The sequence below is a fragment of the Limulus polyphemus genome, unplaced genomic scaffold, assembly GCF_000517525.1.
Source record: "Limulus polyphemus unplaced genomic scaffold, Limulus_polyphemus-2.1.2 Scaffold860, whole genome shotgun sequence".
Taxonomy (NCBI): domain Eukaryota; kingdom Metazoa; phylum Arthropoda; class Merostomata; order Xiphosura; family Limulidae; genus Limulus; species Limulus polyphemus.
In genome coordinates, this window is record NW_013666470.1 from 270,908 (window position 1) to 289,565 (window position 18,658).

At 31.8% G+C, this 18,658-nt stretch overlaps 1 protein-coding gene across 1 annotated transcript in view; it reads right to left on the reverse strand.

The window, feature by feature from the left end:
• LOC111086117 (hemicentin-2-like) overlaps positions 1–18,658 on the reverse strand; it is a 114,942-nt gene that overhangs the window by 28,501 nt on the left and 67,783 nt on the right. The window contains exon 2 of the mRNA XM_022387716.1: positions 6,159–6,491. Coding sequence (XP_022243424.1) covers positions 6,159–6,491 — 333 coding nt within the window. The remainder of the gene's footprint in view (positions 1–6,158; positions 6,492–18,658) is intronic.

Consider the following 18,658-nt stretch of genomic DNA (forward strand, 5'->3'; position numbering starts at 1 on the left):
CAACAGTATGAAATACAATCAAGAAGTATCTCCATCTGAAAACGAGGCTAACACAAGGTATGGTTTGACCGTTGTCCTCGTAGGCTAGATGAATTATGGAAACCAAACAGAGCGAAGTAGTGTTTTTTGGATTTAGCAGCTTCACTACGGAGCCCTTTGGAATGGAAATTACGCTTCAGGACTATTTTCAAAATGCACAATCATCAAATAAAGAATGACTAGACGTGACGACAAAGACTGTAACGAAGTGGTGACCTTCCAAAGTCGTTTCATTATAACGTACTTGTTACGTATTTCAAAGAGTCTGAAACCGAGCTAAATGGTACTTTAAATTTAGTAGTGAAATTGTCCTTTGGATTTAGTATTTAAATATAAGCCGATATATTAGTCAATTTACGATATTTGCCAACAAGATTCATATACACCGTCTTCGTTTTTTAACAGAAATACGTTTTAATATACACTCAACAATACAGTACTCAACTCTCTGTATATATATATATATATATATGTGTGTGTATACATGCAATAAAACAACGCAATATGACAACAATTACAAAAGTAGAACATTAACCGAAGGGATAAAATTTTATACCTAATAATGTAAAATAATAGTTAATAAAACTTCAGGGATCTATCTAAGCTTACGATGGGTGGGAATTGCGAAGAGACCATTATCAAATACCTGATTATTATCAAATGATTATTACTATTATTAAATATCTGGTTAAGTCCTTCAACTTTGAAGAATTTGAAGCACGTAAACGTTATACTGATCGATGCAATTTTTTCTATCCACTGACATATAGCTTATGCTTATTGTGCAGTTACTACCAGGTAATTTCCATATATTCTTCAACAAGAAACAAAAACGTATTAGAACAGTAAATAATTTTATGAGTTATTACTCAACAAACTCGTCACTAATGTGTAGAAATAAACAACAACAACAAAAATCGTGATGCGTTGCAAGATATTCAGCGGAATAAATAATAGCATACTTTTGATATAGGACAGTAAACGAAGATAAATTGATATATAACACCACAATATTGAGATAGAATGGTTGAGAAGATATTCTGTTGATAAACGTTGGATAATTCTACGCACTCACTCTGGTAAAATGATGGATAGTCTATTATTGGAAATGCGCTGTATTTTAACAACATAAAAATGTGATTAGAAGTTAACAGGATAACCACGTAGGAAATTCCTGAGAGATAAAATCATATACGTTAAGCTTGCTGGAAGTTTACATTTGTTTGGGAAAAACCACCACCAACAAACGTAATATATATTAATGTACGCCTAGAGTTTTTAACCGGCGCTATTTAATAGCATTTAACTGTTCTGTCGTAATTTGCTGTGACTTTTAGATCGACATAAATTTCCATTTTTATATATACATTGCTTGCTATTTTTTTTTTACTTTAACGTCTCACAAAGATGCATTATTAGCTAAGATAACAAGAGGATCTTCGGTGGAGTTTTGAAGGAAACATGAATACATAGGATACGATAACTGTCAAAATACGTCGAATTCTCTAAGTACAAAAACTTTTTCTATCAGCTTCTGGTGAGAGATAACAATGCCACATCTCTCTCTTTTGTGTTAGTTTATTTCACGAAATACAGACCACCCGTTGTCCCGGATAAAGCTGATGCAAAACACATTGACCTTTCCACATGTAACTGTTATTTATAGTGATGTAACCTATAATGATCTCCCAAATAACCAACTGTATTACAGGGAATAGAGATATTTTATCAGTATTCCCTAAGTCAAATGAACTTGATTAGTTTTAAAGTTTGTAAATATCTCGAAAAAAATTTTCTGCTGTAAAAGTAATCGTTGATGTGATGAATAGCTATTGTTTAACTTTCGCACAAAACTAATCGAGGGCTGTCTGCGTAATTATTAAGTGATAGACTAGAGAAAGCAGCTAGTCAACACCACCAATCGTCAGCTCGTGGGCTACTTAAATAGAATAGTGGAAGTTGACTGCCACTTTTATAACACATACCTATCCCAAAAATACGACCCACGGAATCTCAGATCTACAATCTGACACGCTAGCAACAAAGCTTTACTCAGCCTCTGACGATTTAAATCCTTGAAGATCAACTGAATTAAGTATTGACTGGCAATGGGAATACAGTAAAATGTTTGATAAAAAAGCTAGAATTTTCCACTCGTTGGTGTCAAGTTATGCATAGTACAACTCACTACCTTATTATTATATGTTTAACATGGGAAGAAAAAAGCACATTATACTAAGTCATTGAAGTAAATTAAAACAGTAAGACTTTTGTTCAAGCATTGTAAAACAAGAATATTTTACATAAACATAACTTGTTTAATGATGATTAAAATGTTTTATATTTATTCATTGTAAAGTAAAAACCAAAAATATTAATTAATAAGCTTTACATAATTATTTTATACAAGAAATTCCTTATAGACGTAAAACTGATGTTAGTGATTACAAGTAAATCTTCTGAATTTGATTTCAAGTGTATATTTAATTTACTTAAAATGAAAATATTCTTTTTATCTATTAATTCATGAAAAGCGGTAGAATAAAGTTAATTAAACATTGAAATAACTCCTCCCAATATAAATTTGAAAATATTTTAAGTACAGTTGTTGTTGTTTGTTATTAAGCACAAGGCTACATAAAGGGCTATCTCTGCTCTTCCCCCCACGAATAACGAAACCCAGCTTCTAGCAGTATAAATCCGCAGACATACCGCTATTTTAAGTACGGTAGTACTAAATATTATGGATCTCCAAGGATTCCAAATAATTCACGCGCTGATAAATCATCCTATCCAAATCATAAGCAAAAAATCCGACCATTCAAAGTATTGGTTACGATATCTTGTGCGCATATATACTAATAATACGCTAAAAAGGTCGCTAACATTTCTGGTATAACAGTTCAAAAATTTCTAAAACAGCAACTTTTTCGTCTACAATCTACCTACCTGATCACGTTAGCGGGGCTAGCGCCTAGACAGCTCAGACTATCGCTACAAGCTTTCTTCAGCTTTCTTGACTGATCAGTGGGTATCTGCTTTAGATATTCCGATAAAAATCCATGTATATACAGGTATAATATAAATGGTAAATATATCATGCACGTACTTAAACATATTTTCAACCCAACGGATGGCGGGTGCTACATATCGATAGATAGACACGCAACAGTTTCTAAAGGTAAAGTATATAATTTATACAGGTCTGACATAAAAAAGTGAACGAACAAGAGTATTACAAAATTATAAGTTTTTAAAATGAAGTAGGGATCCTCCTAAAAATGTAATGAAACACGAATTAAAACCACAGTCAGAGATGTATAAAATTTAATCCTTACTTTGGCAGCTTTATACACTTATCTGTAGACCAACGTAAGAATTAAATTTTATAAATTTGTGATCGTGGTTTGAATTTTTGTAAAGCTATAGCTATCAGGGATATAAATATGCTGAAAATTTATAAATGTTGTGTCCATTCCATAAACATATAAAACTGAACAAATAAATAGGAAAAAATATATAATTTTAAGGGAAAGTAGGGATCGTTGGTTATGCGTAGAATTGCTATAAGAAATATCCAAAACAAAACATTGCTACAATAAAAAGTACCCAAACAAGTAAAGCGATACTAGTTGGATGGATTTTAAAACGATTTTCAATCCCTACTTTGGTTGGTAAATTTATACTGCTTCATTTAGCTACAAGAACAACAGGAAATAAAGGTTACTAAGAAATAATAAAATAGAAAACTCGGCTATAGCAGAGCACGTAAAAACAACACAACACACAATCTTATAAGAAAAAAACTACAATTTAGCTCAAACTCGCAATATTACAGTTTTAAATATCAGAGAATCACTAGAAATAATAGAATTAAAGAACAAAACCAAAAGAAGTATTAAATAGAGATGAAGGGTCATCAAGTGAAAGCATTTATATTTGGCATGATGTAATATAAAGGTTTACCAAGGAATTATGTAAATAAAAATGCAATGTTATATCACAAGACAGCCAAATGTTGTGCTGGTTATTCTGATTCTGGCATCAGAAAGGCCAATGCTTGAAGTTGTTGCAATAATTTACACATCAGAATGTTGCATTTTAACTTGGGGAGTAAGAAGCAATATAGTATTTCACTTACTTCAACACATGTTGTCCATCAAGACAACTCATCACGCCAGACGCCAGGCTAAGACTGCTGCTTCCATACAGACTGCCATTTATTAGAAAAAAAAAGAAGGGAAACAAGTAATAAAAAATTTGAAAAAAAAATGTAAGGATGATGTAGGGATGGCATTGCCAAAATGTACAGAAACAGGGTATGGATGAATACACAAAACCATTCAAAAATTCCTACATAAGTAGCCACTGAGTGAATGTTACAAGCTAATGAGAATTAGCCGTTGTAATACTTTATAATATTATTCAGTTTAAATGCTTTTATTCAAACCTGAATTCATGCAAGTGACAGAAATTTAACATTTAGTTGTAGGTAAAAGTTATTCTTGGAAAATATTTGGCTTCTTATGTAGGGATTTTTGTATGGTTTCGTGTATTTATCCCTACCTTGTTTCTGTACTTTTTGTCATTTCTATCCCTAGATCATCATTATTGTTTCATTCTTTTATTACTTGTATTAAGGTTAAAAGGGTGTTATAGTTTTAAGGAAACGTAACGTGTGCAAGTTTGTTTAGGAAATTGGGGATTTCGTTTGGAGAAAGTTCTATTCTCAATATTTATCTGTAATAATTTGGCCTGGCTTTGTCTGAATTTGAACCGAATAATGGGATTAGCTTTCACTATATTAAGTCACAAAAAGTGAAATTCTGAAGTGCATTTAGAGGCATCGAGATGCTAGACCTTAAAATTTTTGACCTGCAGCCTCGCACACTAATCACTAGGACACTCCTGGTATGTGGCCCGGCATGGCGAGGTGGTTAGAGTGCTCGACTTTTAATCTACGGGTCGAGGGTTTAAAATCCCGTCCCACTAAACATGCCCGCTCTTTCAGCCATGGGAGCGTTATAATGTGACGGTCAATCCCACTATTCGTTGGTAAAGGAGTAGCCCAAGAGTTGGCGGTGGGTGGTGATGACTAGCTGCTTTCGACCTAGTCTTACACTGCTAAATTAGGGACGGCTAGCACAGATAGCCCTCGTGTAATTTTGTGCGAAATTAAACAAACAAACAAACTGTTATAATTTGTTTCAATATTTTATGCGAGGATTCTTCTCATATTTTTATGTTTTTTTTTGTCTTATTTCCTTAGATTTACTTTTATTTTGAAAAAATATAGGAGCTAAATCTGTTAGGTACGTAGCCATGTGTTTCCTTACTTAGGAGAAGTATCATTATAGTTTTGTAAAAGAATGATGTTAGAGATGAATTTGTTGTAATAAAATATGCTTATTGAAAAATTCAATATATGGCATACGCACATTTCCATTTCATGGCCCACAATAACAAGGAAAAATTATTATTAAAATTCAAAACAAAACCTAGGATTTAGAATGAGTAAGGTATGAACATCAAGACTTTACTGAATATATATATATATATATATAAATTCCAGATTAATTTCAGTATGAGGCTGCACACAAAGCCAAGCGTATCAATTTTCTGGTATACAGTCTATAGAATGATAAACCAAGAGACAAGTAAAGACTTAAAGAACGTTTAATACAGGTATAAGAAATGCTGACGCACCAATAAGTGCGAGAGACATAATGCTGACGCACCAATATGTACGATAGACGTAACGCTGACGCACCAATAAGTACAAGAGATATCAAAACCTGACGAATGTAATTAGCAATTTGATACTACCTAGGTTAGTTGGAGCAATTGTCAGGGTCAGAGAACATATTAAGCACTTGATGTTGTTTCCAACAACGAGTTAATGGAAAAACTTCTATAATAATACATTTTTGAGTGAAACACTATTACATAATTATTCTAGGTTTTAATCGCTATCACGTATGGTATTCATATCTAACCTTTATATTTTGTCTCCAAGAAAGTTAAGATAACGATAACATTAAAACAAGTATGAGCTTGAAACTTTAATAATTCTATATAAATAAAAAGTGTCCTTGCAATAAGTTTTTCTTAAAACTTACCAAATACTTGGAGAAAAGCGAAGAAATACTCTGTTGGTTCATGCTTGTAATCAACTCTACACTTATACCTTCCTACATCTTCTTCTTTGATCTCCCATATTTGAAGGATGGACGGGTAGACAGAGACATTATAATAGGACCTGTTGCTTAATGTTCCACCTGGGATGTGCTTAGGCATATTTGTGATGCCGTTTCTTGCGTCTAAGATATAAATCGGTTTTGTAACGTTATCTTTATACCATAATATAATTGATACTTTTTCCTGATTTAATGAAGAGAAGTTACAAGGCAATTCAGCGAGTCCTCCTGTCACACTTTCAACAACAAGATGGCCTATAAAGTAATGAAAAGTTTATTGACATTTGTTTTAAGTAGTTACATTTTAGGAACACCAAGTACCATTTATCAAACAAAGGTTGAGTAGAAGAAAATAAAGGAATACTCAACAAAAAATATATAGACATTAAAATTGTATCTACCTAAATACTCTAATATTGAGTCAAACCTTATATAATTTCATCTAAAATAGATTTATGTTTATAAGCTATTCAATGAATAGATTAGATTACAAGTGATCTAACATTGAATATATATATATATATATATATATATATATATATATTATAATAATCTATTTAGACTCACCTGTTATAGTATATGAGCGTCTGAAATCTTTAATCTAAATGCTAATTTTTGTAAGAAAATCAAAGCCCAATTTTAATTATTTTATACAAAAAGAAAAATATGTTTGTTTGAAAGCGCGAAGCTGCATAATGGGCTATGTGTACTTATGCTCAACGTGGGTAATGAGCCCCTATTTGTAAAGTTATAAACCCTCGAGCTTGGCTTTGATTAACCAGGGTACATAAAAAGAACAACAATAACAAAAAAGCCACATATGTATATTCTAATCTATATTGCTACAAAGTAACCGAAAGAGTCGATCTAATTAGTATATACTCTCTCTGCTTATAAACTATGTACATTTTGTCTGGGCAAATCAGGATAGAAAACGTTTGTTACCATCTATTTATTCAAATATACAAGAAAAGGTAATTAGGCACAGGCAATAAAGTAAGATTGATACCATGTATGATAAATACGTGCATTGAAACAATTTATCTTAAGAAACAAACATTTTGTTAATTGGTCTTAAACTATTATTTACATTTTTTATTGTCTTAATTGCACAATGTATTAAATATATATGAAACATTGTACATAGCATAGTCCTCATTTGAATTGTGCGAAATATAGACACTTTACAAAATGTTTAAACTTTAAAACCATAGTTATTTTTTTGAAACTTAAAACAATCTATTAGATGCTTAGTAACACATATGTTCAAAAATATATATATTAATATTAACGTTAGAGTAGAGTGAATTTTAAAGTGTGCTCTGACAAACCACCTCGTGTACCCTTTCATAATTTTGTAGAACACTCATTTACATATACGAGAAAAACAGATTGATAATCTGATGTGAAGTAGTCATGTTTTTGCAAGTCTGCAAGAAAATTGATAAGAGCAATAAACGTTTTGACTTTCACGGGCGTGATATGTCGTGCTTGCGTAGGAACAATGTTGTTATAAGAAACCATTACTTTTGGAAGCTGGCCAAAGACATCTCTCACTTGAATCTATTTTTCTATATTAAACCTTACAGTGTCAATCATGGACAGTTTAAGCCACAAGTGTTTTTTTCTTCTGATTACTTGGTGAATCCTTGTGTGAGAGCAATAGTCTTCTATGTTTCACATATATGACAAAATATTATTTTATCTTCAATTATAATTTGATGTAGTGAGTATTCGCGTAGAATGTGCCATGTATTTTGATTATTTCGAAAGAGTAAGTGATATCCAGATTATATTCCAAATTGTTGCTGATCGTATCCAACCTTCCAAAATAATAATAAAGTAATTCACAATGATAATGCTGTCCAATATTAATTTGATGAGCTTCAACAGCCACTCTTGGCTAACAAAAACAACAAACCTCCATCTAATTGAACATCTTCAAGGTGAATGTGAATATAACATCTGTCTTCCTAATCCTCTTCTGACTTAGAGACCATACTCATCAATAAACAGGTTAGAATCACCTTCCAGCATCTTGTATAGTACAAGCCACACTGAAGCTAGGCTATTTTTGTGGTGAAAGTGGTCTATTACTATATTAAGGGAGATTATAATAAAGTACAAATATTGTAAAACGGAATATTAATTTATTCTATTAATGAACATATTGTGGTATGTAAAGGTATTATTGTTTCTACACCCTCCGTTAATATGCAAAATGTTCTACATTTTCAGAGTGCTTTCTGTTATTTTTAATTTAGCACATCGGTCAAGTGAGAGCAACTAAGTTTTTCTCGCCTTTGGTCACACTCATGGGACTAGCTGAGTCACCAAAGAAATCATTATTTTAGTATGAGATACGTTATAAATAACGACAGTAATTACTTTTTGTGCTAATCAAAATGACACTATGGGTAATTAACACCCCTTGTTTACCTGAGAGCGGCCTTCAGTCACATGGATACCACATACACTTGGAGAGAGAGAAATAGTTCTTATATAATGCTATGTTTTTCTTTGTTTTAGAGAGGTTTTGCAGCTCTTAAGGTTTGTGGTATTTTGTGTTTGAAACCCAGACTTAGCTGAGATATGAATATACAGAGTTTTCTGTAGTTCTAGAGATTTTCATCAACTTAATAAATCGTAAGAATAAGCTTTATTGTCTTTCAACTTGGAATTAACTTTAACCTTGAATAGCTTTGATCATAGTGAAAATTTAGCCCTTAACTTCTGAGGACTTAGAATTTATCTCTCTTTCGAGTTAAAATATGTAAACTACAAACAATTGACTCAATGCAACTCTAATTTTGATTTGTATTTGATGAATAAACGAGTATGAATTGTACAAATCTGTGATCAGACTCTTTGTGTAAGACTCAGTCAAAGTCGGGAAAGATAAATCTTTACTCCATTATCTAGTATCTGTCGGATTTCCTGTTTTAGTAGACCCATTTACTTCAAGGGAAACTAGTGTATCTAAGAATAGCACCAATATTCACTGTTTTCAACCTAATAAAGAGCTGTTATTTTACCATCCATATCAAGTTGAAAGATGTTTGTCTAGGAAGAAAACATTAACTAATCCGAAGAGAAATAAATACTTAGAAAAGAAATATTAGATCTATATAAATATGCAGTGATATCAGACAATATTCGACCAAGTAATGTTTCTTATTTAAGTTAATTCAATATCAGTTATTCTGAAAAAAAAAACACAATAAAAAACTTTCGATTTTACGTAAATTCCGTGTCATAATTATATACATGAATTATTCTAAAAATGTAATAATATATTGGATACTAGACTTATATTTATGATATTTGGAGAATACACAAAGTATAAATGCAAACTACAAATAAATTTAATTACTCTTGTTTTTATAATATATAATGAGAAGGTACCATACATTGTTATGTCATTATAATTGTTATTTAATAACATGACTTAATTTTCAATACATTTTAGTAGTATCTCTTAGAGACTAAACACATAGTTTACAATTTGCCGAAAACTCGAAGGTGATATGATACTCCCACTTGGAGTATGGCCATTTACTGTACATGCAAATCTTTGCTTTTTGACCTTCACTATAGATCTGACCTTTGACCTCAGACATCACGCCCTGTTGAATTATAACATCACATTTGCCAATATGGTGGCATTCTATTAGATGCAGTTGTATTGAATGATATCATCTTTGTTTCTTATTTATTAGTTATTTTCTGGTTTTCCTGTTAGTCAACAATTTTGAATAGTATATTATTTAGCTTTGGTTAATTTGTAGTTGCTATACGTTTTGTTAGTGAGACGTATATCCCATAATACTTAGGAGTTGCTCTTAGATAAATAATCATACTTTATAGTATTTTGTAAATAACTAATAATAATAGTCGTGAGCAGATCATGACACCTGAATATGTTGAGTGTAGTTCTACTAATCGTAAGTAATTGAACTACTCATGTTTACTAACGTCATGAGTATAAAAGTGACTTGTATCTCTCTGTTTAGTCACTGATGATTAATTGGATTTAGCAATTGAATATCTTATTATCATGCAAAATTGTATTGTATGGATTATCTTACCTAAACATTTTATTAAAAAAGGCACGAAAAAATCATATATAGAATGAAAGAAACATTCATTGAAGATGACTGACACTCGTGGTAAAAAAAAATGAAATAGATATGTTTGGCAAGGTGGATATTTGACATATATCTGATGAAGGTCATGCTTCCAGTGAAAATAAATCTGAGAAGGGAGAGGTAACAGTTCTAAAGAAAGTAATATCTATGATGACTTTCAAAATAAGAAATATGATGTAAATGTAGGTAATGAAGATAAAATATGGTCATACAAAAGACATTTCCTGGTTTCACATTTATCTACAGTTCCTAGCTGGTTATGTTGGAACAAAAGGAAAATAAGAACTGACGAACTGATTTATAAGGGATATGTATATACACTGAATAAAGCGTATATATATATCATTTATATATATATACACCGAAGAAAGCTAAAGACGTGATATATGGAGAACGTTTAGAGAAGAATATCTAGAATACGAACATCCTTTCAGTAACTTAAACATGGCACCATTCAGAAATATAAAGTAAACTGTTATTAATGTCTGAATATGAATATGATGAGCAAGAAGCTTTTCAAGCAGTTGTGAAACAAAGAGAAAATATCTGCTGGAGCAAAATTGTGATTAATGATGATCACTTATTCAGTAATTGATAAAATAGGAATATAAGTACTTATTATAATATAAAAAATATGTATGATGGGATCTAATCGTCTCAGATAAGGGCGAGAGCCTTATAAACGTAACACCCGTGTCTCTGGCACCTTATAAATCCCCACTGTGGGGTCAGTTTGCTTTTGTTCTGCACTTTGGTGATAACTTTCTACTCATTAAAAAAAATAAAAAACAACTGTTGATCATACCCGAAAGATGATGTCTTGGCATGGTGATATTGTGACTATAAACTAAACTCCTCCTTCAGCAATGGAGAAGTAATTGCTAATTTATTGTGTATGCAATTTGATTGAGTCAAGAAGGAACTCTCTACATGTTGATTATCATCAAGTGGGTTAGAACTTGTTACAGAGAAGGATGGCGGTGATTGACCAAATATAATCCATTTACTGAGAGTATAACAATTAATGATGCATATGTCTAGAAGAGATCTAGTGGCAAAGGGTTGGTAATTAATTTAGATGTAAATATTTATAAAATGTAAATAACGGAATTATTAAACATTAACAGATGGTACTTAATAAAGAGTTGTGACATGTGGACGATGTCATCCAGTGTAGCTGCACAATAATTTTGATTAATATAATGTCAGAGGTCAAAGTCAGTTTAATGGTCAAGATCAAAAGGCCAGATCAAATGTCAAAGGGAACCTGGGGCTTGGTCGCGCCCAGATAAGTGAGGAACGTGACGTCAGAGACGTGATAAACGTGTTTATAGAATCCCGAGTCTACTACTGATTCGTACGAAACTGATTATTAGAAAGATAATTCTCGTCTGTAGTCTAACTCTAACGTAGTTTACAATGGAATATAAACTTTAGGTACATCTAGCTATTTATGTAACTACTTTCAAGCAGTTTGTTTTAATATTGTACAAAATAACTTTGATGTGCACTGTGGCATAACATTCAAGCTGTTTGGTATGAAAAATGAAACAAAGCTGACTTTCTAAAAAGCCAATCTTACGTAAACATTCTATAGGGAGACCACGTGTTCCTACAGAATTGTAAAATGCTTTAGCAATGGATTGAAGAGAAAGTAAATTTACTACCAATAAAGGTGCTATTGTTTTCGGATCAAATTACTATTTTGAAGGTAAAATGTTTTTATTTAATATCCGCCAAAAGTTTGCCTGGTTTGTTTTGTGGTCTCCCTCAAAGCATTCTAGTATGATGTTTTAAAATACATATGCAATCACATTCGATGACGAGGAACCCACTTTGAGACTAATAATGTACCTGATGATGACAAAACCTTGTCGGAACGTTGTGCATTTGCTGTTATGTTAAACTTATATTAAAGTTTTTTTCATTACCCATTCAAGCCGTCTCCAGCCATTATATGCAATCACAGTCCTTTATACTTGACTAGTTTGCAAGTCAATTTTTATAGTGTCGACTTTACATTTTACTTTAAATTTTGTATAAATAAAACCGATTTAGACAAGCTAAAATATATGCTGGTGATGTAATGGCAAATATTATTTTTTATTTTGTTGACTTATCTCAATTTGTATCATTGATTAAACGGAGTGTTAGGAATAGTAGGATAAAAATGAGACATTTTATTCTGATACTACGTGACAGTAGTTTAAGCCAACAGCTAGGTTTTCTGTGTTCCCTAAGTACGGTATGATATATTAGTAGATATCTGGACTGTTCAGTGTCAAAAGAATGCCGCCATTTGGGGTTATGCAACTGTTATGTAATAGACGAAGGATGCCAACTGAGGGTTACATAACTATTATGTAATGTGCAAATTATGCCGCTACCTGTGGCCACACAACTTTTACATACTAAACAAAGAATGCTGTATAATAACCCCGTCCGCCTATAAAAACACCGTCACAATACGCCTAGTAAGACCATCCGCCTAGTAACACCATCTGCCTATACAAACACTACCCTTAGTAATACAATTCAACTATAGAACCTTTGTAACACTACATGCCTATAGAACATTGTAACAACATCTGCATATACCAGCAGGCCCTCTGGTATCGTACTATAATGTCATCTCTTTTCTCAGACAGCAGTGCCTTCTGGTGCCTATTATGTAACAGTAATGTAACCCTCAGGTGGCATCTTTGTATATTATGTAACAATTGTGCAATCCTCGGTTACGTGTCTGCATAATTTACATATTATGTAATATTTATGTAACTCCCAGTGGTGGCAGTCTTTGTAAATTATGTAATAATTATGTAACCTTCAGATGTCATCATAGTTTGTATATTATGTAATAGTTATGTAATTTTCTAGCTTCTACAGGATTACATACATGTTTAAACTTGTCTCAACTTATGGTTTTAGTTTTAATTTTTATATTTGTATTTTACGAAGGCAGATTGGGTTTCTAGGTGAATTGTGCTACTGAGGTTCTATATGCAGATGGTATTACTTGGGTGTCTCAACGTGTCTCACCACGTGATTACTTCATCATCATTGTAGTTTTTACTTTTAGATTTAATTATATGTCTTAAAAGTTACAAGTAAAACCATTATTTTAACGAGACAACTATTATAGGATATTGTATTATATATTTCAGTTATGATTACACATATTATCTTAACTTATCCATTATTTGAACGAGGCAAATATTATTACATAGCCCATTTTACAATTATACATTGCTTTATGCATAAAACACTTTGCTAGTTCATTATTTCTATAGTTTTTGCTTTTATATTTAATTTTCATAGCATTCTTTTTACAATTACCATCCTGAGAAAAACAGATTGTTCATGATAACATATTTATTTAAATCTCTAAATAATATGCATTAATTTAACATACAAACTTATTGTTTCACTTTCTAAGTATACAAGATGAAGTACCCATTCTTTTTCTGGGTTATTAACTTTAACAAATATGGGGTGAATGCTGTGGTAAATAATACAAAAATCCTAATTTTAACACAATTTATATATAACATAACATATTATTACAGTATTCATTAGTATCTCACCAAATGTTTTACATAAGCTCTAAAGACTCACTATGTATATACTTAAAACATGATATACACTGTATGATGGCCACGGTGACTTCGTAGGTAGCAGCCAAAGTAGTGGTGTTAGGAGTGCTTTCTGCAACCTGCTTTCAACATCTAGCTGTTAATATCCTTCCACAATGTTTCACGTGATTAACTAATTGATGGTCATTGGCCACATCATTGTCTTACGGGCCGAAGTTAAAATGTCATGGGTCAAAGTATGAAGTGGGTATAACTCAAGAAACGGCTCTTCATATCAGCCTTAAGGTAGCTGTTGGAGTATAAACTGCATCTGAATTTATGTATTATTTCAACAGAGGCGGCAACTGTTTTCATTGTATTCGTCCATAGAGGTCTAAGAGGTCCAACTCAAATGGCGTTGACAAAATTTGATTTTTAGAAAATACAAAGGGTTACTGGCAGTCCTCTCTTAAAACTGGCAGAATAAAAGGTCAATAGCATTAAAAGTAAAGGCCTGCAATTAGAAATTTTTAACACACAGACGTATGCATTTTTGCTAAAATATATTATTTTTATTTTGTAATTATATGTAAGAGACTAACTTATTGTCACTTTATAATGATTCAAATGTATATGGTAAATATTTGTTAACAAATCAGAAAATCTATTACACTATCACATTTAATATTAATTGCTTACTAAAGCATGAACTATATTTTTTACAAATGAACATAGTTTATATCCGAAAACGAGTTGGCAATCACAATCTTAAAATGGCCTTTATTATAAATCAAGTAATTGTTCTTTCACGTTTTATAAATCAAAGATATTTACTGTTTATCACAACAGAATATACTTTACAACAACAGTGTAAAATCTCAGACTTGAAAGCATACTGAAACGTTTATTAACAAAACTGCAAGATATAGTATGCTATAATATTTCCCTTGCTCAAATAATAGAGAAATTAAGATAGAATGTGTGATACACTATGTTATAACAGCTGTCTCCTTAAAATAATGGTCTTTACCTGTAACTTTTAGGACATATACAATGTTTGTGACGTAATCACATGTTGAGACATCCTACGATCAGATCATCATCATATTGAACTATCCGTTTATAGAAAAAACATCTGCACTAGCAGCACTAAAGTTAATACCACAATTTCTCAAGTAATACCGTCCGCCTATAGAATCTTAGTATCACAATCCAGCTAGTAACACCATTCGCCTTTGTAAAACATAATATAATTAAGTATATAAATGGAAACTATAAACATAGTTTCAGATCAATTTAAATCTGTATGTAGTCTTAGGGAAGTATAGTAACACTCTCTGCTTATAGAAGCACCATTTGCCTTTCTAAACCACAATTAAATATATAAATGAAACATACGTTGAGAAATGTTGAAACCCGTATGCAATCCCATGGAAGTATAGTAACACTGTATGCCTATAGAAATACCGTCACAATACTCCTAGCAAGACTATCCACCTACAGAAACACCGTTACAATACTCCTAGTAAGACTATCTACCTATAGAAACACTATCCTTAGTAAGATCATTTGCATATACAGACCCTATTAACACCGTCTGCCTACAGAACCTTGGTCATTGCATCCGCTTATAGCAACAGGCCCTCTGGTATCGAATTATGATGTTACCTCACCCATAAAATAGCAGCGCCCTCCGATATCGTGAAACTATGATGTCTCTCCTCCTTTAAGACAGCCGCGCCCTTTGGTGCCAATTACGTAACAGATATGTAGCTCTCAGGCAACGGCATCCTTTGTATATTATGTAACAATTATGTAACCCCAAGTGTTGACTTAATTTGCTTATTACGTAATAGTTATGCATTCACCATGAGACATCATTTATCTTTTACATAGCAGTTGCGTATCCACAGGCAGCATAGATCTGAATATTATGTAATAGTATACGTAACTCTCATGCGTCATTATTTGTCTATTAAGATAGTTGCGTAACCCCAGGCGGTAGAATCCTTTTGATGTCGAACAGTTCCGATAACTACTTATATTATTGATCTAATGTTACCTTCATTAACGGTATTAGTTAGACTGTTTAACATATCGAATGATATTACTAATTAATTTTATCTTTTAATAATAATATCCTTTTATTATAACGATTGTGTTGCATTGTTAGCTTAATATAGGTATTTAGGACTAATCTAAATCTTCTAAGCTAGTTGAGCCTCGTGAGATGTTATTTGGATAACCGTAGGAAATATTGTTAACATCGAGGGTATATAACTGTTGAAATAATTCATTCTAATCTTCGTAAGCAGAAGTGCAAAAAAAGTATATTTAATTAGCTATATTGATTGCCACATTTATTTTTAGTTCAGTTCTAAGTAAATAGCTTTCTCTGGTCGGAAGTTGATATTTACCTGCTTTAAAACGTAATGCTGTTGTTAAATTGGTTGAAGAAATGTTTTACTAATTGTAATTAAAAAAATAACATACAAGAACAAATGTTTGTTCATCAGTTAAGCAGAAGAGATAGGTTTGAGGATATCTGTAACGTACACACACGCGTTTGCGAATGAGCTTTTACCTTATTAAATTTCAACATCACCGACAAAGAGTTTAGGTTAAACCTATATGGATCCCAGTGGTTATACTGATACAAGATGTATAAACTGAAAGAGTTTTGTATGTATAACGAAAGTTAACATAATTGTGCTTTCCTTGTTAATTTTTCGCTCCTTTCACAAGGGAAAGTATTGTTGTTCTGAGGGTGTAATATTATTTACTAATTATCGTTTCACTTTGAATTCTAGTTCAAAATATACGAGTTTTACATTCACTCGGTAAACAGTAAGGAAAACACGTAGTGGAATGGCATTGAGGATTCATGGAGAAATATAATACAGTAATATAAGTTCTATGGACTCGTCTATTTGTTATTAACCATTGTAGATATAAAGAAGAAAGACGTTGATGTAATTGTTATAATCCATTCTTATTGTTGGCATCTACTGAAAAAAACTCCCCTCAGTATTTGGCGTTTTGCTTAACAAACAAACGTGTTGACAAAATAAAATGGCTGATATCAAAACAGAGCAATGATCCAATTTTTATATAGCTGTAGGTATATTTGAAACGAATAGATAGACATAAAAACAATAAACATCTTGAAAGTTATTTTAAAATAGAAATCTAAATTTTTGTGCGACAAAGTCTTTAAAAGTTACTCTTTGTTATAGTTACAGCACAAAATTATACTTGCAATGAGCAGCAAAGCAAGTAGTCATTAAGAAATTGCAAATATATAATATTTCATAATTTACTGTTCTCAGAGAAATTCAGGACAAATGGATATTATTATGTCACCAATCATATATGAACCGAAATATATGAGCTTAAATGTTTAGATGAAAATAATTTGAATTAGAAAGTTGTAAACTATTACATATGTAAAGACTGCTTAGAGTAGAGTTTTTCTCTATCTCTTCATCAGTCCACAATTTCATGTTTCCCTTATTGAAGACCATTGCTATCGCTCTACATTCCATACTGTTTTATGTTATACTTACTCACATACTTCAAAATATATATTTTTTAAATGTACTGGACTACAAATATTACATTATTTAAAGCAATAAAATATAAGTGTCAATAAAGATTCCAATTTAAATTCTTTTGTGGCAAAATTTGATTGAGAGATACCATTTGAAATCAAGCACACATTGAATTTAGTTTCAGATCATGAGAATTGACAATAAACAATATGCACCTGTATGCTTCATAGTGATCCAGGGAATATGTTTATAGGATTTATACACTTTCAGGAAATGTTCTTGATATACAGTATTAGAAAAAAATTATGGAAACACACAGGAGATACACCTACAGCGAATAATTGAAACTATATCGCCAATACATTATTAGTACAATAAAGTATTACAGAAAATAAAAAGAAAAGCGAATAAGCTGTACAGTGCACTAATATTTTGTATTTGCTATAAATAGTGCAGTACATCTTTTTTTATGTTAACAAAACATTATTATTTTATGAGTGCGAAAGATTGTTCCAAATGTTCTGTATTACTTCCAACAGTCCAGTCAAGTTGGCTGTTTACCGTATGATATTCTCAATTTCTATATAAGCTCATACAGTCTTAATAATATTTATACCAAAACTTTTGGCACGCCGAGCCATAGTTGCGAGTGTTCCAACTGCATCTCCTTCTTTCCTTGTATTGTTTCACAAAATGTAATCCATTAATGGGATCTCTGTCCAGCTGGAAGATAATTTCCTGCCTGATATGTTTTTTTTCTTTATCAAGGAATGATGCGATGTATAAGAACCTGTCAGTAGAAAACGTGCCATCAATGTTGCGTAGGTCAACAATACCATTGGCTGAGATGCAGCAGACATTTATATTGGTTTCCTTTCATGCTTTACTGTAGATATTGTATGTTAACTGTGACACAATTCTTCTTTCCGCTGTCGAACAAACTATCGTTGATTGTTGCCAGAATATATAAATTTAGATACAACTAGGTCACTGACAATATCCCTTCTGGACATGCGTTTAAAGTGTCTGAGCTTTTTACCTTGATTACTTTTATTATTAACAATAATAGTTTCGTATACCCTTCTCGTAGTTTCTATACATCTCTTACTTGTAACATGAATTTGCCTCAGTCTGTTGCTTGGAGTATTTAC